Source organism: Musa acuminata, chromosome BXJ2-4 (genome assembly GCF_036884655.1).
Source record: "Musa acuminata AAA Group cultivar baxijiao chromosome BXJ2-4, Cavendish_Baxijiao_AAA, whole genome shotgun sequence".
NCBI lineage: Eukaryota > Viridiplantae > Streptophyta > Magnoliopsida > Zingiberales > Musaceae > Musa > Musa acuminata.
Genome location: NC_088341.1, coordinates 913,972 through 936,226, shown reverse-complemented (window position 1 = coordinate 936,226; position 22,255 = coordinate 913,972). Strand labels below are relative to the sequence as shown.

The following is a 22,255-nucleotide window of genomic DNA, read 5'->3' as shown; positions in this document are numbered from 1 at the left end:
CTCATAGCAGCCCTGTGATTGAAGGAACAGTTTTACAATTGCGGGACCCGCACTGTGGAGTCGTCCCTAGACGGGTACAGTAACGCACTAATTAACCCGTCCCTGCGGCAACGGAGACCTTCCATCGGCCGTCCATCTGGTTGACCTGCTCCGTCCGAGATCCAATCGAGACCGTCGGTGGTCTAGGTCATTCCGTAATATTTGCTAAATCACCTGGCGAACGATAAAATAGCGGCACCGTTGAAGCCCGACTTGAAGGGGGCACGCTTCAATCGAGTTGAACGGGTGGCGGGGCGGCACTTGAGATCCGCTCTCCTCTCCCCTCCCCTATTTAACCCGTCCTCCCTCGCGCCACACCGACTTTAAAGCGCGGGCGACCGAGAGACGGACCGAAGGGGAAAGCAGAAGCCGAGGAAGAAGAAGAAGAAGCGAGACGATGTCGTGGCAAACGTACGTGGACGACCACTTGATGTGCGAGATCGAGGGCCACCATCTCACCGCGGCGGCGATCGTCGGCCAGGACGGCAGCGTCTGGGCGCAGAGTGCATCCTTTCCCCAGGTCTTGCCCACTTTATTCCCCTTTTCTTGGTCTGATCTTGTTGGGTAATCGAGGAGTTTGTCGTTGCACTTGATCTGATCGGGATTTGTTTCATCACCGATGTGGTCTTCCGTGACACGATCTAATTGGATTTGTAGTGTGAATCACGCAATTCGGCAATATTCATTGAGATGCCTGTTTGATGATGAAAATTTTATCTTACATTTGTAGCTTTTTAGTCCCTATGATTCGGAAACTCTTCAAAGATCTGTTCATTTCGTGCTACCCTCTGAAATTTGCAGATGATCTTATTGTTGAATACTCTGATTTTGCTCCGTGACTTAAATTTGTCTTAGATTTTCACAAAAACTGTAGCTTTTTAGTCTCTAGTATTCGATGACTCTTCAACATCTGTTCTTTTTTTGTGTGTTCTCGTGTAAAATTTTCACATGTTCATATTGTTGAATACTGTTATTTTTGCGAAGTATTTTTCTTGAAATTTCTCGCATGAAAAGATCTTATATATTGAGTAATTTTGCTTGTGTACAGTTTGATCTTGGTAAAGCTAAGCAGATCTATCTCCAATCACATTAAGTTCATGTTGCAACTTATTGAAAGAATAGTGTTGGTGATTGACACAATCTTGAATGGCAGTTTCCATTTCCAGGATTGTCCAACATAATTATCAAAATATGATTTTGTTCATAATTAAAGTAGTTTTATGCTTGACATCCTATTGTCCTAATTGATTTGGCATGCACTACTGATATCCTAGCTTATCTTGCCAGCTTTAATTGCATTCTCAAGATTGTGAATTAGATTTTCATTTCTTATTTGATAATGCTGCTTTGTTCTAATTCTTTGTTGCTTCATCAGGATAATCTGTAAGTAGTGCTGCTAATTTCTAATGTTTAATCCATGATACCTTCTCTTATTTTTCTCATTTGGTAATCCAATGACATCTCTCTCTCCTCTTTTCCTACCAAATCCATGCGAACAATTGAAATGTTTTCCCTTCCACTGATTGCTTTTCCTCTCTTCTCTGAGATGATGCTTCTATTTATTGTCAATTTTCAGTTTAAATCTGAGGAAATCACCAACATAATAAATGATTTTAATGAACCTGGAACGCTTGCCCCAATCGGTTTATTCCTTGGGTCAACAAAGTACATGGTCATCCAAGGAGAGTCTGGAGCTGTAATCCGTGGAAAGAAGGTAACATTTATCTTTCTTAACATGTTTATATTGAATACATTCTTGGCTTCATAGGATAATGATCATTTCTGAAATTTATTATACACAGGTAAAATCATTTGTCCAAGAACATTCATTCATATTCCTACTTTTATATTCTTTGTAACGTCATATTTAGTACTAAAGAGTTGAAAGGTTATTCATATCCAAGAGGCATATTTTAGGTCCATATGTCGAGAGGAGAAATTAAGGAAATGGCTAACCCACCATATTAAAGACTGTAGTTTTGCTTATTTTAAGAAGGTTTCGGACTCTAAAACAATGATTTTGCTATCAATGACAGGGATCAGGAGGCATCACTGTGAAGAAGACTAACCAAGCTATGATCTTTGGCATTTATGATGAGCCAATGACTCCAGGACAGTGCAACATGGTGGTGGAGAGGTTGGGTGACTACCTCATTGATCAGGGCCTGTAGTTCCCGATGCTATTATGATTCATCAGCACATGCCTTCTCCCTGCCAATGGAATCCACCACACATTTTCTTCATTCCATCAATCTTTCGGCATAATTATAGGGTAATAATTCGGCAAACAGACAGCAAATACCATAGTCCATGTTTGAGGAGTTGTTTCCCATCTTGTTCTCTCAGATCAAACCCCATATGATGATAACTTGGGTTTGTGTTCTTGATTTTTGTTGTCCTTGTTGTCTTTCTTTATCAATAAGCTATTCCTTGAATAGGTTTGATATGTAGTATATGCCTGTCGATGAGTTGATGATGCAGAGGATTAATGCTGACTACTAGCAATCAAATGGTACCTCATCATTGGAAAATAATTTGATTATATTATCAGAGTTCTAAAGTTCCATATTCAAAGTACTCGATACTGATCAAGTACAGCTATACTCCGTCTAAACCTCATAGAAACATAATGATCACTGCGTCTAAATTGTTATATGTATATATATATACATTTGGTCAATTACAAAAATCAATGTCAAACTCTAATATTTTTCTTTGAATCTGATCACTTAAAGTTCCCACTCACTGATTACAAACTATCAATCCCTTGCTTGTTTTTCTCATTTAACCCACTGCATCAGAACTCAAACTGATAGATTTACTGATCCAATAATTTAACCCAATAATTTAACTACGACGGACATAAAATTATAATGTCAAAAAAATATACATCGAGTACAATACATGACCAATTCATGTAAGACTAAGTGAAGTTGAGTACTGATCTATAATGATCTGACAACTTTTATAAAGATGCCATTATTTTACTTCTTTCATTATTAGCTAATTGTCCTCATCAAGAAATAGATTAATTAACACCACCAGAGTTTTTAGAGACCTATATATTTTGCTAGGTTGTGGCATACAGTAAGTGTGACTAGTAGAAGATCCTGGGAGTCGTGTTACTTACAAGGAAGCAAACGCATGAAACTTTTAAAGACTACAGACCTGGAGATCAACATGAGTTTACATGCAAAATATGTGATGAAAGTCTTAGTAACACTGATCTGCCACTCAGCGTGAGTTTACTTCAAACTTCCACTCTCCTAGTAACCAAGCATGGTGATGAGGCATTGAAGAATAAAAGGAAGATAATAAAAGATGTAAACTCGATCCATCACCAGACTACAGAAACTAAACATAGCAAAAATTACAAGTTCAAATAATAATAATCCCGTGAGATGTCAAAATCATCTTACAAACATAGTCTGGAAACAAGAATTGTTCGAATAACATAATGAGTATCTAAAACATAAGGCAAGCAAATTGCAGCAACTTCGGTAGGCAAAAATCTTGCAAATAAGCATGGGGACAAAGGAACACACCAGGTTGGCATGTCACTATATCGTAAAGCTCTACAGCTTGTCTTCGAAATCAGAGAGAGGGGTAATCTGCTCCTTAAGACCCTTCCTCTTGCGGATCTCACTCACCAGCTGTCCCGCCTGAGAGCCTGACTCCAACGGGTCGGAAGACATCATGTCCCAGTGGTCAAAAACACACTGGGGGAATGCTTGCCCCGATGTGGCAGCTCTCAGAGTGCTCGAGAACCCAAAGGATTCGATGACCGGGAGGTAAGCCTTGATGTTATAAAGTGGAGTTCCGGGCCTCTGAAGCTCTTCAAAGACATGACCTCGCTTCTGGTTAAGAACACCATAGATACCACCGAGTGCCTGCTCAGGAGCCTGGATCTCTACCAAATAAACAGGCTCCAAAAGCCTCGGTTTGGCTGTTAATTGGGATGCATAGATGACCCTTCTTGCAGTTGGGATGATCTGTCCACCACCTCTATGAATTGCATCAGCATGCAGAACAACATCACAGACCTCGAAGCATATTGCACGCATGTTCTCCTCAGCCACTGCTCCTTCCTTTGATGCCCACTGGAAACCAGCCACAACAGAGTCCTTGATTTCATTCAGGTACTGAACTCCCTTACACATATCAACAACCATGTTAGGACCTGTTGTCTCAGGACCAAAGCACCAAATTTTCTTAGCAAGATCTTTATCCCAACCAAACTCCTCTGACAGGATCTTAGAACGCACTTTAGGATCATCTCTTGGACCAATACGCCCATCATCAATTGCCTCGGCAAGCCCCTCTTCCATGGGTCGGGCTTCCATATACAGACGGTTGTGCTTGTTAGGTGACTTGCTCATCACTGTCCGGCAGGACTTCTCAAGCACTGTTTCTCGGAAAGAAACAACTGGGTCAGATACCACAATTTCTGCCCCTCCCATGAAATCCTCTTGCAAGTCCTTCAAGCAGATCTCAAGGTGGAGCTCCCCAGCTCCAGCAACAATGTGCTCACCCGACTCCTCCATCGTACACACCACCATGGGATCTGATTTGGCCAGGCGCTTTAAGCCTTCTACAAGTTTGGGAAGGTCCGAGGCGACCTTGCATTGCACCGCAACACGTACAACAGGAGATACAGAGAATTTCATTGCCCTGATTGGATGTGCATCGACTTCCTTCTCATTTGTAAGAGTGGCATTCTTGGTGATGTATTGATCTAAACCAACCATAGCAACTGTGTTTCCACAAGGCACATCCTCCACAGACTCCTGTTTCTTACCCATCCAGATGACTGTTCTTTGGACGCTCTTCACGTACAAGTCTTTCTTCTGACCTGGCACATAGTTTGGCCCCATGATTCGCACCTTCATGCCTGTAGCAACCCTGCCAGAGAACACCCGGCCGAATGCAAAGAACCTGCCCTTATCTGAAGCAGGAATCATTTTTGACACATATAACATAAGAGGGCCTTCAGGATCACAGTTTCTGATGGCATTGGCATATATATCATCAAGAGGGCCCTCGTATAAGTTCTCCACACGGTATCTCTGTGCCTTGGCAGGAGACGGAAGGTGGAAGATCATCATCTCAAGAAGGGCAGAGCTCGCCGGGAGCCAAGTCTGCAGTACCCGCTTCATTAAAGCTTTACCAACCAGTTCTTTCTCTTCAGATTTCATGGTCACACCAAGCTTCTGCAGCATCGGCCATAATTTGTCTTTCTGATCATTAATGCAAGTAGAAATAATCTGTCTAATAGGTTCATAACAAAATTGAACAAAGCCTCGTTTGCAGGTAGCAGATCCAGTGTTCTTGCTGGTCCACTTCTTAGTGGCTGGGTCAAAGTAATTCTCACCCCAAAGTCTCTCCATCATCTTAGATTCATCAACTCCAAATTTGGCAGCATACATTTTGGCAAAGTTGGTAAGCGTAAAAGCCCAACCATGCAACCCTGCAGAGAATGCAACAGTCCCCTTCTCTGGATATACTTGGACATCGCCAAGAAGAGGATCTTCATAGGTAGCCATGATAACATTTGCATTCTCAATGACACGTTGGAATGTCTGGTAGGCTTCCTCACCGTCAACCTGAAGCTCTAGAAAACATCTATCCATCTTATTGACGGTCAATACAGGTCTAATTCTTTCTCCCAAAGCTTGTCTAAGAACAGTTTCAGTCTGCACACAAACACCCTCAATACAGTCGACAACGACTAATGCACCATCAGTAATTCGAAGTGCTGCTGTAACCTCAGAAGAGAAGTCAACATGCCCAGGCGAATCAATGAGGTTAATGAGATATTCATTTCCACTTCTTTCACCCTTGTAGTTTTTAAGGGACTCCTCAGTCATCTCATAGTAAAGAGAGATTCCAGTAGATTTGATTGTAATACCACGTTCAGCCTCATCCTGGCGGGTATCAGTCATCCTAACATCACCTGCAACTTCTTGTGCAATGATTCCAGCAGCAGCAACAAGAGAATCGGTGAGAGTAGACTTACCTGCAAACATAATTTAGATGTTGACCACTGCAGTCTATAATGTTTTGGCATTAAATCCACATAGAGATAGTTATGACTCTGTTAAAGCCTTGCCAAGAAAAAGCAAATTGACTTAATTTTATCAGTGAAAATAGAAACCTTATCAACCAATGTGCACAAATGCTTTTTCTAGTACAACTGCACAAGTAAAACCACTAAGTAGATTGAATCAAAATACTTGGTTTTATTTGTAGGTGCACACTCTTCTTCCTTGTCCCTTCTCCCAACTCTAAGAGAGAGAGAGATGACCACGATGGGTGAAGACCATGACATAATAAGCATTGTCATTACCTCAAAACATTGCCAGTATGACACTTTATGCATTTGCAGAACAGAAGTCTAGAAAGTAGAAGATAAAAAATAAGAAAATCATCATTATGATTTCTTCAATATGAAAATAGAATCAAACTAGTCAATTAAAACTCAAAATCAGCAAGTGAATACTATTGTGAATTCACAAAAAAAAAAAAAAAAACCCCGAAAGACTCGAGTTATGCGATGACATAAATCACAAGATTGAACTAAGAAAAAGACTTAAATGTTGCTCACCATGGTCAACATGTGCAATGACAGACATGTTACGGATGTTATGCTTCAGGTCCATAATACGGCGGAGCTCTTCAGCTGTGAACTTCACCATCTTGGCTACTTTGAGAAATCAAACAGTTCTAAAAGAAGTATCCCTGTAATTGCAAAAATGATGCAATGGCTTCAGACATCAACAAATCATACAACATCACAACTAAACTTGTATTCAGGAATTGATAATCGACAAACAACTATATAAAAATGTTTGTTTATTATCTTTCACTTTCTAAAAGCCCATTAAAAAAATTAAAACAGAAAAACGATTTAGTATCAGATGGATATCTAGGGTTTTACAAATATATTCAGCAAATAAAAAAAAGGTATATACTTCCAATCTGGGACACCAGCTTGTAATTTTTGTTGTCTACAACAAAGGAATCAGTTATATAAGACATAGGTCCATTTAATAAAGAAAAAACCTAATGTGCTCACACATCATAAAACTTCAGCACCAACCAGTAACCAAACTTAGTAATTCTACTGTTTACTTCTCCAATATGGATTTTGACAACTTGCAACTGATACAGCTGAAAATAATAATAATACATAAAACTTTCAAGATATACAATAGTGTCTGTTCTTGGTTGGACTAATAAAATACTAATTGGTACATTCTAGTGTTGAGTAGTATTCGAAGTTATGGCACTAATGATACTCAAAAGTTCAATAAATGCAAATCTGCATATATCCCTCCAAAGTTAGTGATTTTTTTGTATTTACCCCTCTAAATTCAAGTTTAGCATATATGTCACGGTAGTTGATCTCCAAAAGTTGATCATTACAATAACGATATTGAAATTCCCACCAACACTAATACACCCTCAAATTAGGAAGGATTATTGGAGCCATCAAATTAAGTGATTAATCTGTTCTCTTTCATAATGCAACACAACTCTCATCTAATAAACCTTGAAAAATTTTATACTTCCCACCAAAGCCAAATTCTGGTGTGGTAAGGTAAATATAACAAAAAGGAGAAAGCCAACTAGAGTGAAATGAAAGAGAAATGAAAATTAACTAACTAATTGGAGAAAATAACAAAGGTGTTCAAGATATTAAAGACTAATATTTTTCAAGCCGACTGGCAAGCACAATTAGTAGTAGTTAACTTGGGTTTATTGGACAGATGCTAATGGGAGTAGCATGTATGGAGGATCTAAATATTTGGAAGAATATATATGCTAACTCAAAATTTAAAGGGGCAGATATGCTAGTAGAAACCTATTAAAAATAGACAAGTTGAATAGACAAGTTGAGCCTCATCAATAAATCAATCAAGACAAGACATCCAACACCCCTATTTTTACATAGTGTGCCTTGCAAAAGCTTGAATTTCCTTGCTTACACAAAGATGGAATGCCCAGGTATGTCAACCAAGTGGTATACATGCAGCTAGCTTGCACCGCATAACACTCAAATAGGTACGGTGCCTAGACCATCCAACCAATTCAACAACTGAGAGATTTCTAAAGCAAATCCATAGGGGGGTCTCTAAATATACTAAATGATAATGTTAGTTCTTATGGGAACCATGCAGAGATTGAACTACAGGAAGTATCATTCAGTGGTTGATATTCTTTTCATAGTACAAGGATTTTTCTTAGTGATATTTGTAATAAACCATAAACTAAATTTGACAAAAAAGGGTACTTAGAAAAAGAGTCAGTTAAGTGTAAACAACCAAGCAGAGATTGGTATATAAACAAGCAACAAAAATTGAAATTTAAAGCTAACTTTGATACACATTAATGTATGATATATTTGGAACTCATTACAAGTTAAAAACCTGTAAGTGCCATCAAGTTTAAATCACAATCTACCATGATAAAACCCACCCATCCGAATTAAATGGTCCTAACTATGATGTTTAGGAAAATGATATGAAATAATTTATAATTATGACAAAGACAATAAACTGTAATAAGCTGAACTAGTTGTTTCGAAGTAAAAAGGATTCTTTGCATGACACAATCTCGAACAGTCACTAATCTCGCTTCTCAAACTCTTCCACTACTATGACAGATCGGCTTCCCGTTTCATCAATAAATCATCATAGTAGACGGAATAAAAACTAGTGATATACAATAAACTTACAAGATTAATATCACCAAACCACGAAGAAAAAGTTGGCCGGCAGATCTAAAAATTTCGATAAACCACGAAGAAAAGGAGCGATCTTTATGCATGCGAACAACGTCAAAAGCATGCCGATCCGATCCGGATCAAGTCTTATGTAGACCATATAATAAAACAGATCTCGTAGAAGAATATTACACAAAGGCAGCCAGGCACATACAAACACCAGCATCGAAGGAAAGATCCTATACCATTCAGCAAGAATTACCCAAACAAAAAAGGGGGAACCTCGACACCGATCCAAATTGCAAACGAATCAGGCAGACGGCCAAAAGCAGATATCAAGAAGAACACACGAAAAGAAGAGATTAGGACAGCAGCGGCTAGGGTTAGGGTTTTACCAGATCAGAAGAGACACCGCCGCAGTCGCACGTTAGCCCCCTCGCAGTGTATTTATACACGCAAAGCCACCGGCCCATTTTAAACAGGAGTGGTGGTCTCACGTCAGTCCCGTCTTACGCAATATCTACCCGCGTTTTATTTGGTGTTATTATAACGGGCCCCGGCGGGCTCCGCAAACTTCTCCAATGACTACACAAGCCAGTCTGCGGATTTAGGGTACGCGAGTAGGAGAGTACGCTTGCTCGAACATATCCTTCTCGCCCGTTCGGATGACGTGTGGCATCGTGCTCCGGTTACTTGCTAATGAGATCCGAGAACCCGGAAAGTCGATCCGAAAATGTCGGATACATGTTCTAAAATTGAATCCGATAAGCTGTCGTGTTAAAACACTGATCATCAATGATCCACTCTCGAACATATGAGAATCTGATGTGCGGTCAGAGTTGAAACAGCATTGGATCCAGATTCGCATTTGGAGAGATATTTTCTTTTATTCGGATTATAATAATCCTTGGTGGATCCATTAGCTTTGTGGATTTGTTTTTCTTTTTCGAATGGTATATATTGTACTTAACACTGTGACATCTTATTTATTATGATGTCGCATTTTATTTTTATTATTTAATCTAAGTAGGGTGGATTCTTGAAAAACGTTCATACTTTTGATAATTTCTTACATAGTATGCTTATTTTTCAAAAAATATAAAATTACCCTTGAAGAATCGATTGGACTCATATGATTAAATCAGTTTTATTTGAATCGGTTCCACTTTTCACTATTTCACACATGCCGATACTGATTGATGACTTGTTCCATATCTTTCATCGATCTTTTTTTTATTCGAAAATCATTTAAGGAACGTCGAGTTTTAACTCATCGAGTTTCCTAGTAGCGTCAAGTTTCAACAAGGAGACTTCTAAGGTTCCAACATACTAGTTTGAACAATAGGTGAGTGAGAAAGTCAACAAATTGGTTCGCTTCATGAGAATGTTACTAGCTCAAACCTTAGACGAATCGATTAAATTTGCTCGAGAATAATCCAATAACTCCTACCGTTTGTTCAATATATCCACAGTAACTTTAAAATTAAGATAGCCTATAACTTGTGAAAAAAAATTAGGGTTCCTTTGGGTGTTCTCGTCATCATCACAAATATCATATGTATATAGAGCCACAACGCCAACAGGTGAGGGGGGCGTCCAATGGTGACACGTAGTGTATTCGAAATTCATTGTACACCACCAGTTGCATCGATTGGGATGAGTGAAACAATGAAAGTAAACTTAAATTTTTTCTTCGATTTAACTGTATGAGAGCTAACTAGTTCTATAAGGGTACGTTTATATTTTTGAAAAGCAAAGACGTTCTACTAAAATTTTTGAAAATAAAAACACTCGAGCAAAAAAAATTTCAAAATTAATTTTTTTTTCAAAAAGTCACCCATCTAACTATACAGACTTATTGAATATTTATTTTTTTTCATTTTACTAAATATGGGAATAAAAGATTAAGTAGCAATTACAATTTGTTAGGAATGGTATGATTCTTTTGTTTGATTAGAGAAACATATAACCACAATAAATTATATTCTACCTTTATATCATGCACCTACCATAGCATGTTGATCGATTTATCTTTTGATTGTTGATAGAAAAAAAATTATATTCTGAGAATACATAACTATGAACTAGTTTGTACCTCTGATAGCATAGCAACTGAGGAGACAAGATCACCTGCCTGCAAGACAATTATATTCTTACGTTTTCTGCAGGATAACATTCCATAATGCTAGGGCTATAAAAAAATCTTAATGACAATTTTAAGCCAGAGCACACCCTACTTCGGCAGTTCATGTGCACTCAGGTTGTCGACAGCTACATTATTAATCAATATATCACCTACAAGCAAATAATGCTTCTGGAAGTGCTTATCCAAGTGAGCAATGATTTAGAGTGGCAAAGTGCAAGGATATTAGACCACTCTTGGTGAATTTAGCTATGACATTTTCAAGCAGCAGTTGAACATACAAATGCCTCTAGCACAACTACAGACAGCAACAGCCAGCATTTCAGACAGTAGAATGCAATTAACAAGTTTAGAACATACTCACAAACAGCATTAAACTGGTCACAGTTTGCTCAAAATCCTTTGGCGCTGGAACCATGAAGCTATCTATCCTCTTCATCCCAAAACCTGGGGTTGCCGCATTTCCAGTTAGTAGTAGTAACATCACAAAAGAACACCATTCTTATGGTAAGCTTAAATAAAAACTAATGGATCACCATTAACATCTTTATATGTACAATGTACATCCTTTGGATTTTCAAAGTGCTGAGCTGAAGTCTTGACGAGAAAACATAGATGATGAAGCAGCTTATGCAACATGAAAAAGACTAATAAATCTGCTAAGTTTTCAAGAAACTGGCAAGGAAAAAGACCATTGATAATGCAGAAGACAAGTACAGATGCTATATCAAAAGAAGAGAGAGAATTTAAATCTCATGTTATACGTTAAGCTGCAAATCCAAATTGACCTCACTAGATATGTGACATATTCTACCATCACATGAACGATGCTTGACAAAATAATGAAGACCTGAACTTCCATTCTTGACAAAGATTATTTTAATATTATACTAGACTCCAACATGACAAAGACCTGAACTTCCAATAGACTCCAGCATATTTCTTTATTTATAATAAATAAAATATTATTTTAATATTTTATTAAAAACATTACACAGTCATGTATGTCTCCACATATCAACTTATGTGCTATTTGATACCCTGCATACCACAACAGCTTTCTAATACAATGCAGTCACTCATGCCTCAGGTCTAGATCCCACAGCTTAAGGATGATTTTGGTATCTAGAACTCAACAGAACTAAATTTGCTAGTTGAGCTCCTTACATCAAGCTCACATTAGTTAGAGATGACATATCATTTTGATCAAAACCCATCAGATCAACCTGACCCGATTAACCCATTTAAAGTGACCTATTTGGTTCATGGAACAAAGGGGAGGTGTCAAGGGATAATAACAGTTCGTACGTTGGGTCAAGTTCAGGTTAGGCAATATGTTTCCTTGGTAGAAACATTATAAATACAAAGCAAAAAATCTTAAAACATCTAACCAGACTCTACTTGCTTTAATCCAACTCGCATGTGCAACAAAAACTCTTGACCCGTTTAATCCAGTTGGGTCATCCCAGTGTCTTTGCCCTATCTCTTTAGACCTGGGTTGACCGATTGCCTCATTTTTGAGAGAAAAAAGGAGCAAAGGAATACTTTCAGCATAAAGAAAATAACACACAAGTAAATGAATTCTGTCTAAATTCAATATCCAACTGGCGTGGTCTGTTTTAGTTATAACAAATCACTTCAATTCCATCTAACTAAGCAATCCTCCTTGCTCACGGTTCCAATAAGAAAGACAAACTAATGAGATTTGAAATATTGTTTTTCTAGAGTTTAACTTGTTTAGAATAAGCTGCAAATACAGGAGAAATATGCAATAAGATAACTGCTTTAACAAATAAAATGTGTGCTATCTTTCTAGTAATGGCCAATACCCAAGCGGTGACTATTCAATCATTATTGTTACTAAAAATGAGTTTCAAATGGCACTAGCTATATGAACCAGATGACAAACTCAAAACAACTGATTTTCTATATGACAAAATTATACCCAATAAACTATGCTGTCTCTTCAACTGCTATCTTAAGTATTTGTGCTAAGAAGAAAATAAAAATATTTCTATATGTTGCCAACTAAATATCATTACCATGCATTTCAAAGAAGTGCACCAGCTATTCAAAGTTAGTTTGACTAAAAAAAGAAATTGAGTACACAGGCATCATTCAAAAAGTTTAGAAAATCATACCATACAAATAGATCTGCCATCTGCTTCTAACCTGCAACAGTTAACAGTTCAACTATTCTTTTACAATAATATCCTAGTAATTAAATAGTATTAACTATTAAGTATATAGCTGTTGGTAAGTATTGCCATCTTTAAGTTGTCTATTTTAACAATTCAAAATATAAATGGTGACATTATCCTCTTTGAGAGTATAACACAGCACAAATGCAACAGATATTGCAGTGTGCATATTAGCTTGAAAGATCCTAACCAAGTAAACCAACATTACCAATGTACATAACCTTTAAAGAACGGCAACTTGTATACAATGAAACTATAAATTGAAAATCAACTTCATCGTGCACTCAACAATGAAATATATACATTAGTAATCGCTCTATATAAAAGAATTGGTTGAACATTCATGATTTGCACCGAGATAGACCTGAGTAGTTTAAAAGAAGGCAAACAAAAAAACAGATGCTGCAGACCACAACTTCCACAACTAAATGTCTCATCATTGAAAAGAACATTTCCCACATTAAAGACTCGCAATGATATTTGAAAGCATGAAAACAAGTAAAATCATGAACCAACACATGATGTTGGACTGTAATCATAAGAGAAGGACAAGCAACCAGTTATTATACTATCCCTCAATGGTGCTAATAGAAGAAACCAAAATGGAAAGCCAACTCTGTTAGTAAATGGTCACACATAATAGATGTTTTAACTCTCTAGTAAAATAAGAAGTACTAGCCAAGCAATTATCTTTTAACTGTACAAGACTAAAAGTAATTTAAGATGCCCAGCTCAAATATAATTTGACAGCTCAACCAAGGGCATCCTCAAAACTTGACACTGATGTGCACCAATCTGTTAATGATCACCTATAATAGATATGGTGAAAAGGTGCCTTAGCTAGGTCTAATAATAGCATAGCCTCCAGAAAATGAAAATATGATTGTTGCATGGGCGAGGTGTCCAGTCATTCCAACTGAAGCTAGGCGACTTCAAGAAACTGTGCGGCCGTAACAAACAGATGCAAGATACAGATTTTTTGCCCACTTCTCCTGCAAGCAAATAATACATTCACTTGTTAACAATAAAACTAATGTCTGTGATCTTCAACCATGTGAAAGGAAGGGACCCCACCTTCACATGCTGACTAGGAAAAGCGGATGTTCTGAGTGTCTCTTGTGTTTCATCCACTGGTTTCCTTCTAGGTACACTTAGCACAAAGGCTGCCTGGTCCCATGTTGCAGCAGTTGCAGTTATACGGTAACCGCTATCCCATCTCCGATGAATGCCTTCACTAGGGTATAGGAAGTCAAGCTCAACAACCTGATATGGAGAATGGTAGATTCAGTTATAGGTCCCTTATATCCAAATTCAAATACATACATTTGGAATCAATTGATAACTAGTTATACTAGAAAATCCATCAACCACGATTCCCCTCCTTTTCTTTACTATTTTGCTCCTCTTTTTGCCTTCTATTCAAAAGAAAAGGTGCATGCATATGACCTGTTCTAAGAAGCCTGCATTACGAGACATAACAACGGCCCATCGATTTCCAGCTGTTGCCATTGCAGTGACATAAAAACCTTCTCGCCATTTTTTGTTTATCCATTTGAAAGGAAATGACTCGCTGACTTTGTAAGATTGTTGTGCATATGGTGTACCTGCAACATAATAAACAAGGAGAAGAATAACTACCAAAACAGTGTGAAGCTCAAAATAAAAAAATACACAAAACAGGAAGATTACCTTTTGACATTACCACCAAGGAGCTACCATTGTCTGCCCCTGCTAGGGAACTAATGTAATAGTTTTTCTCCCATTGTTCCATTATCCATTCCTACAAATACAATAGAAATATCTAAATGTTTTTAGAAACCACTAATTATGTTAACAATAGAGACACATGTTCTCGGATAATGTAACGTCTGCTTCATGCATTCAAGAATTGTACTTAAAACCAATATACAGTGGATCAGCACATAGGCACTTACTTTATGAAGAAAACTTGCAGATAGCTCATACACTTGAGCAGAGAAACCAGTGCCTGCATCCATAATCAGGGCCCAAAGATTTGAAGAAGATGATACGCAACTGATGAATAAGCCATCTTCATTGCCTTTCTCAGTATGCTGTGCAAGCCTGATATCAGCTACATTATAATGGTACCTACAGCATCAGATAGAGATGTCATTCTTCTTATCTAAGTAAATAATTTTAAATTTAAACCACAGAGAACAAGCACCTTTGCTTCATAGGTCTCCGTGCATTATAAACACTGATCCATTGTGTAGCAGGCATCCCCATCCTAATCTTCTTTCTGGGTTGCTCTTCTTCTTCTTCTTCCATCATCAGACGGCCTCTCTTTTGACCGACCTGATACACAAGCTTTATAACATGCAAGTTAGGTTAAATAGACTTATGACTTAAAAGTATAACGGCATTAATCAAAGAAGGCAAACAGAAAAAATTGAGATACCCTTTGAGCTCCATCAGTGTTAATTGGTCTAATATCTGGATTAGGACCAACAACGCCATCAAAAAGAGAGATGCACTTTGCATAGTTAGGTTCTTCATCAAATTTCAAGTTGACCACGTACTCAATAAATCGTTTGAAAGGTTGCGGGCAAAAGCAACTAAGAGATTCTGGAGATGTAGCCATCTTCTTCTTGCAGACAAGGAACCCTTTGTTTTCTCCCTATCAATATAGGAAAAACAAGGCATGACAGAAGAAAATCAAACATCGACCATGGTCAATTAGAACTCCAAGTATTTATACCTGGTAACCTTGCCAAGGTAGTCGACCACGGAGAAGAAAGACTAGTGTATAAGCAAGGGATTCTAAGTCATCTCTCCTGCTTGCTGTCCTCCCAAGGTGAGCATGAACACTAGCATAACGCACTGTCCCCCTGCAATGTGTAACAGTAGAATAATAACTGTACTTGGAATAACAAATACCAAATCTTGAAATGTTTATCTTGTAACTCTTGTATTTGTTTTTTGTTTAGAAGTTATCAGCAACGAATAACCTAAAAACATCTGGCCGTTGATCATATTCAACATGCAGACTGGTTGAACTATCCTTCCACTTGGTGGCTGCAAGTCAAGAAGCTCAGAGTTTAATAAGACATCCTATGTCATAACAGATTATGGAAATAAATTGAAAATTTGTCTACTCACAAGCTAAGCTAGACATGAAAGGCAATTTTTATATTACCTAAGCCAAGATCAACAAGAAAGAGTTTCTTTTCTTCAGAAGTTCCAGCAGGACCAAGTAAAAAATTCTCAGGTTTTACATCCCCATGCACATATCTGACATTAACAATAGCAGTGAGTCTCAGAAAACATTAAATTTCCAGCGACTGGACAAGAACAGACAATGCTAAAAGATCACAAGATTACTGATTTCTCAATTCATAAGAAGATCAATTAAATTGCACAAGCACAGAATAAAAGGTTACCCTTTTGAATGCATCTTTTCCAATATGGAGATCGCTTCAATGGCAATACAAGCAACCATCTCTACAGACATTCTGAATAAGTTGAAAGACAAATTAGGAAGTTCAATATTTTTCAAAATATTATCACACCAACCAAAATTTAATCTAGAACTCACGTGTGGGAGTTATTATTCCATACATCCCACAGACTTGGTCCCAGCATATCCATAATCTGCAGAATTGTGTTATGAAATTATGCATCTCAAACAACTAGATGAACCTTGAAAATAGAGTAGATAGTAGCTTCAGAAATTCTCAAGTACCATAATATAATAGTCCCCTTGGCGACCCTTGTAATGGACTCGTGGAACACCATGGATGCCACCAAGAGTGCTGCAGAAATAGAAGGCAATATTGATCAGACAGTTACAGAACGTGGTTTCCTCTGAAAAATTTAACAGTACCGAACTTACTTGTAGACCTGCCATTCATAAGGTGGACCATAATTGCATCCTTTACTACTCCTATGCTCAAACTTTAGTGCTACCTGGCATTCATGTGTTGCATAAAGTTAAGGATACTTAGATAGTTCATAAATTACAATGATAGAAAAAGTTTGCACCTCTATGGCACTAGAACCAGTAGTCCTATCATTTGCATTGATAGGTGAAATACGGCGACCAACATATACTTGTCCAAATCCTCCTTTCCCTAGCTTCCTTTCAACTTTGTAGACCGGTGAATTGCTCACTTGTACCTGTCACAGAAGTAAAAAAAGATCCACACTGAAGGTACAAACTGCTGTAGAGATATGATAATTATCCTAATCAGAGTACAAACCATAACATAAAAGAAAAGTGAAGCAAGAAATAACCAGTGATCATAATAAAGAATATAGCTTTTCTATTACAAAATACTGTATCGCATGACCCTATTGACCGCACATGAAATGCTAGAGATAATACTGTAGATTACATAATTCATTCACATCAAAATCAACACTAGAAATTAAGTTGAAAATCGGACTAAAAGAAGACACCTTGATTGCACATCTTTTAATAGAATCAGTGATTTAAAAAGCACTAGGCGCCACGGTCCAAAAACGCCCAAGGCACTAAGTGCTCGCCAGAGCGAAGTGAGACGCTAAAAATTAATAATATTAAAATTAATAGTATTAAAATCAAAATAATAGTGTTATACTGTAAACAATATACAATATACTTTTAACAGTATACTGTATACTGTTAACAGTATACTGTTAACAATATACTTTCGATTTCGAAAAAGGAGAAGCGAAAGAGAAGAGAAGAGTGTAAGGGAAGACCGAGGGTGCTGAGAAAAGCGGGAGCGGCAACGGTGAGCGACGATAGTGGTAGCGGCAGTGGTAGCAGCCAGCAGCGGGAGCGGCGATAGAGGCAGCGACAGCAGCGAGCAGCGGCTGCGGGAGCGGGAGCGACGACAGTGGCAGCGGTAAAAGTGAGCAGCGGCAGCGAGAGCGGCGAGCGGCAACAGTGGCAGAAAGTATACTGTTAGCAGTATACTTTCGATTTCGAAAAAGGAGAAGCGAAAGAGAAGAGAAGAGTGTAAGGGAAGACCGAGGGTGCTGAGAAAAGCGGGAGCGGCAACGGTGAGCGACGATAGTGGTAGCGGCAGTGGTAGCAGCCAGCAGCGGGAGCGGCGATAGAGGCAATGACAGCAGCGAGCAGCGACTGCGGGAGCGAGAGCGACGACAGTGGCAGCGGTAAAAGTGAGCAGCGGCAGCGAGAGCGACGAGCGGCAACAGTGGCAGCAGCAGCAGCGAGCAGCGGGAGTGGGAGCGGCGAGCGACGACAGCGGCAGCGAGCAGCAGCAGTGAGCAGCGTGAACGGCGAGCAGGGTTAGGGTTGGGGAAGTCGCGTTGATATCGGTGCTTTAGTTGGTTCGATTGAACCAACTAAAGCACTGGAGACCGAACTAGACCTAAACCGCCGGTTCGATCGCCTGGTTTAATCCAGGCGCTCGCCCGAAGCGCCCGACACTTGGGCTCGGGCGAGCGCCTAAGTGGCGCCTCTTTGAAGCGTGCCGCCTGGAAATGAAGCGAGGTTCTTGGGCCTCGCCTCGTCTTGCCCGAGCGCCTAGGCGAGCGCCCGAGCGCCTAGGCGAGCGCCCGAGCGCCTTTTTAAATCACTGAATAGAATGAATTATAAATTGCTTAACATTGGTGTCCATATGTGAAGAGCTAATTTCTATCATTCTAACATGCCTACCCCACTAATTATATAGGTTTTAAGTCACAAATCAGTTAAAAATTTTCTCAATGAGTTCAGCAACCCAAATCATCACAATCGTCATTTCATCATTATCATGAGAGGCTCTTTGAGTTTTATTATAGTGTTTCCATCATTTTGCAAAATGTTACAACTTTGAAGACGATTCCCTCATTTAAAAAAAAAGGGGGGGTGAAACAAGGCCAATGAAGTAATAGGTACATGCTTGACTCAAAACAAAAAAAAGGCAAATCTTACCCACTCTAGGTTGATTCTTTTCATGAGAGAACTCATCTTTTTTAGATGTTAAAAGTAGAGGCGATTTCAAAAAGAAAGGAATAGAACAGGAAAAAAAGAAATACTGGACTCACAACTAACCTCACAAGAGAAAAGCGTAAATAATTTATTATTTATTTTCAAAGTAGGTAAAAGGAACAAAATACATCAGCAAATCTCTTATAAAATATATGCAAGATCTGGAAACATGACAGCGACAGCAATTTGCAGCGATTACTCGTCAAAACATTACAATATGAATTACAAATTATAGAACAAAAGGTGCCTTACAGCTGCATCGATAAAGGAAATCATCAGTTTCATAGATCAAAATTACAAAATCCATATTACAAAAAAACGTTAAACTCGATAGCAACATAAACAAAGAAACAATATTCAAGCAGCTGACGTTTCCTTTGACTGCTCAACTATGAACAGATGCTAAGCACAGTGGAAATTATTTCAAGAAACAATCTGATATAGAAATAAAGAGAACAGCTGCACTATTCCAACATTAACAAATTGTGAAATCTGAGAGTCTCAACGTAAAACCAACACATCCTCATCATAACCTAGGCAAAAGGGGGAGGGTCTCACCTTTTCTGGAAGCGGGGCTGTGCTCCCTTCCTCCTCTCCACCAGGGAGCTTTCCCCCACTCTTCGCCCCACTATCGCAGTCATTCATCATCCTCTCACCGACCCCTTCCCTGTTCTCCTCGCCGCCGACCTCGCCGCGGCCCTCGACCAACCCGATCTCCTCCCTCCGCTCGGCTGGCCTCGTCAGGGTCGGCGGGTTCTCATCCACCGGCTGCTGCTGGTTCCTAGCCCCCCGCCTCCGCCTAGTGCTCGGCCGCTCAGCCTGTACCACCGGATTCGCCTGTGCCCGGCCCCTGCGCGCGCCGCTACGCAACTCCGGCATCCTTCATCGATCCAACCCCATGCCTGAAAGCCCTAAATCCCACGGCTCGACGCGATCGCACCTCGAACAAGAGAAAGAGCAGAAGGCGTGATTGATTCGACTAAGACAACGGCGATGGATCGGCAAGTTGAAGAACAAACACGGAGCTCGATCTGGGATCGGAGAAGAATTGGGACTTAGGGCTTCGATTCGGGAGAAATATAAACGAGAGAGGGCTTTCTAAGGAACCTCTCCAAAGGGACGGCGATGTTGACTTGAATCGGACTCTTCAACCAGATCTGAATCCGATCAGTTAAAGATGATCCGTTTCGTTCGAGAATGGTTGACCTGCTGGTCAAACGGGTTTGCAGTCAGGTCGATCAGTTATTTTATTGATCCGATGGTTCAACCCAATTCAATCCAACCCATCTATTGCAATGGTTCGGATAAGGTTCGGGTCCTATTCTAATCCAACGGACCCGTACGATCCTTACCCGACCCGAACAGTTCCGGTTGACAAAGAAGCGGGTCGCAGTAATCCCATAGATCGATCGTCTGATATTGATCGAACGGTGCGTATTAATGTTATAAAAAAGAGCACAAAAATAATCAACAGTCGTCCCCTGCAACGGCCGCTAGGGTTCTGTCCCGCTTGCTATAAAGCCGGCGACGACCTCTATCCGACGGCGGATTACCGCGCCTATCGCTGCCGGACCCATCCTCGAAGTGGTGGTGTGTTGGATCCCTGGAGGAACACTGGATGAAGTAAGCTCCTTTTCCTTTGGTACAGTTCGAATATGATCATATCCGAGAGAATTGATTGAGATACGCTCATTTTCCTCTGATTTGCTTTGTTTTTTGTTTGGGAAAGGGGATCTCTCGATTGTTTCCTGCTTTCGATTGAGTCGAAGTTGGGTGGACGCTGAATACGAGTTTCTAAGGAATCCTTTCCGATGTAGAACACCTTCGAACCACGTTTCTGGAGTTACCATAAGTAACAAGAAACTGTTCAATCCCCGCTGAGAGAGATTCGATCCTCAAAATTAAGTATTTTTCTGATTTTTATAGTTGTCCTAAAATATAAGTAACATCTGATTTGTTATTGTCAGCTGTGGTTCAACATGTTAGGATCAGGGGGGCACATCATCCAAGAGAATTGATGAGCTTGAGAGTGTTATGTATGTTCTAGGGTTGTCTTCTAGCTTCTTGTTCACTGTTTTAGAGCTTCACATTGGATGAACTTCTTGTGGGGTTTAAACGCAGTGATATATCAAGTTGTCATCGCAACTGCACTTGGTCTCGGTCATGACTCCTTGATCTTGGAAGATCTCTGAGCGAGACCTTGCAGACAATCAATGCTGTCACGCCTTGGCAATCCCATGTGTATGCTTATAGCTAATGAGAATCTTACTCGTGCATTGGCCTTAACCAAATCGAACTAGCTAAGAATGTTTAGGAGGTAGCAGTCTGTGATATTCTGATCACCATCTCATCTTTTATTTGTTCAGATAGCACAAGTTAGCTGTATGTAATCCATCATCGCCTCAAAAACGAAGTACAGACATTATATTAAATGGATTTGGTTCATTTTATATGTGAATGACCTTTGAAAAGACCAATCAGATGTCTGCTTTATGATATAACGAATTAATGGTTAATTCAGGGATTCAGCTGTTTATCTTTGGGCTTATGCAGGATATTTTTCAGTCAGTTAATCCTTTGTGCTGTCTTGGTCTTGTTAGGGCTCTTTTAGTACTTCCATACTGCATCCTCATGCAACTTGAGCATCATACCATTTAGAATTGGAAGGCTATTTGTTTGTCGCCAACCTTGTAAAACATGAAGGTGTAATTCATCCTTAAAACTTATTACTTTGATTATTATGATTGATCTTGGTGGTAGCATATCTCGCTCTTGTGTTGTCTCTTAATCTATACAAGATATTACAACAGGCAAGCGTCTTCTGTTTCTATACTTTGGTACATGTTTGTCTCCCTGAGTCTGAAATATTTCACGTCTTGTTGAAAAAGGCTTAAAAAGATATAACCTCTCTCACATGTGTGCAAGTAAGAAGTAAAGAACTCTGAGTTGGTGTTTGAAAGAGCATGTAACATAGTACAGCAACATTCAGTCAAACTAGAACAACTCATGAAGAAAGCATCGCATGGTTCACATTATAATTAAGAAAGGTAATAGGAGGTTTTCTGAGTTCCATGATCACATCAGAAGTTGTAGAAGCTATCTGATCTTGTTTAGAACAGGTTTGTTGTTTTTCTACATGGCATTAATAGTCTTAAACAATTTGTTCCAAGTCTGATATACTGGTACCCACTTAAAGCAATTTCAGG

The 22,255-nt window shown here is 39.2% G+C and overlaps 3 protein-coding genes across 4 annotated transcripts; 1 reads left to right on the top strand and 2 right to left on the bottom strand.

Moving 5' to 3' along the window:
• The first annotated feature begins 270 nt into the window (after positions 1-270).
• LOC103980384 (profilin) lies at positions 271-2,476 on the top strand. The gene is made up of 3 exons (XM_009396778.3): positions 271-559; positions 1,616-1,753; positions 2,076-2,476. The coding sequence occupies exons 1-3, from the start codon at positions 437-439 to the stop codon at positions 2,208-2,210; spliced, it is 396 nt and encodes a 131-aa protein (XP_009395053.1). The 5' UTR covers positions 271-436; the 3' UTR covers positions 2,211-2,476.
• A 924-nt stretch (positions 2,477-3,400) lies between these two features.
• On the bottom strand, positions 3,401-9,267 carry LOC135582993 (elongation factor 2-like). The gene is made up of 3 exons (XM_065102555.1): positions 9,160-9,267; positions 6,644-6,777; positions 3,401-6,055 (listed from the first exon to the last, which is right to left on the bottom strand). The coding sequence occupies exons 2-3, from the start codon at positions 6,732-6,734 to the stop codon at positions 3,615-3,617; spliced, it is 2,532 nt and encodes an 843-aa protein (XP_064958627.1). The 5' UTR covers positions 6,735-6,777; positions 9,160-9,267; the 3' UTR covers positions 3,401-3,614.
• A 4,435-nt stretch (positions 9,268-13,702) lies between these two features.
• On the bottom strand, positions 13,703-20,176 carry LOC103980386 (casein kinase 1-like protein HD16). Of its 2 annotated transcripts, none has more exons than XM_009396780.3 (16): positions 19,608-20,176; positions 17,111-17,245; positions 16,962-17,035; positions 16,812-16,881; positions 16,665-16,720; positions 16,510-16,581; positions 16,266-16,360; positions 16,078-16,144; positions 15,828-15,957; positions 15,528-15,746; positions 15,294-15,436; positions 15,043-15,217; positions 14,798-14,888; positions 14,555-14,712; positions 14,183-14,371; positions 13,703-14,100 (listed from the first exon to the last, which is right to left on the bottom strand). In XM_009396780.3, exons 1-16 carry the CDS (start codon positions 19,926-19,928, stop codon positions 14,041-14,043), a joined length of 2,055 nt encoding a protein of 684 aa, XP_009395055.1. In that variant the 5' UTR covers positions 19,929-20,176; the 3' UTR covers positions 13,703-14,040. The 2 variants fall into 2 exon arrangements, with proteins under 2 accessions (XP_009395055.1, XP_009395056.1); XM_009396781.3 differs by having other exon boundaries at positions 15,294-15,424.
• Positions 20,177-22,255: the final 2,079 nt, after the last annotated feature.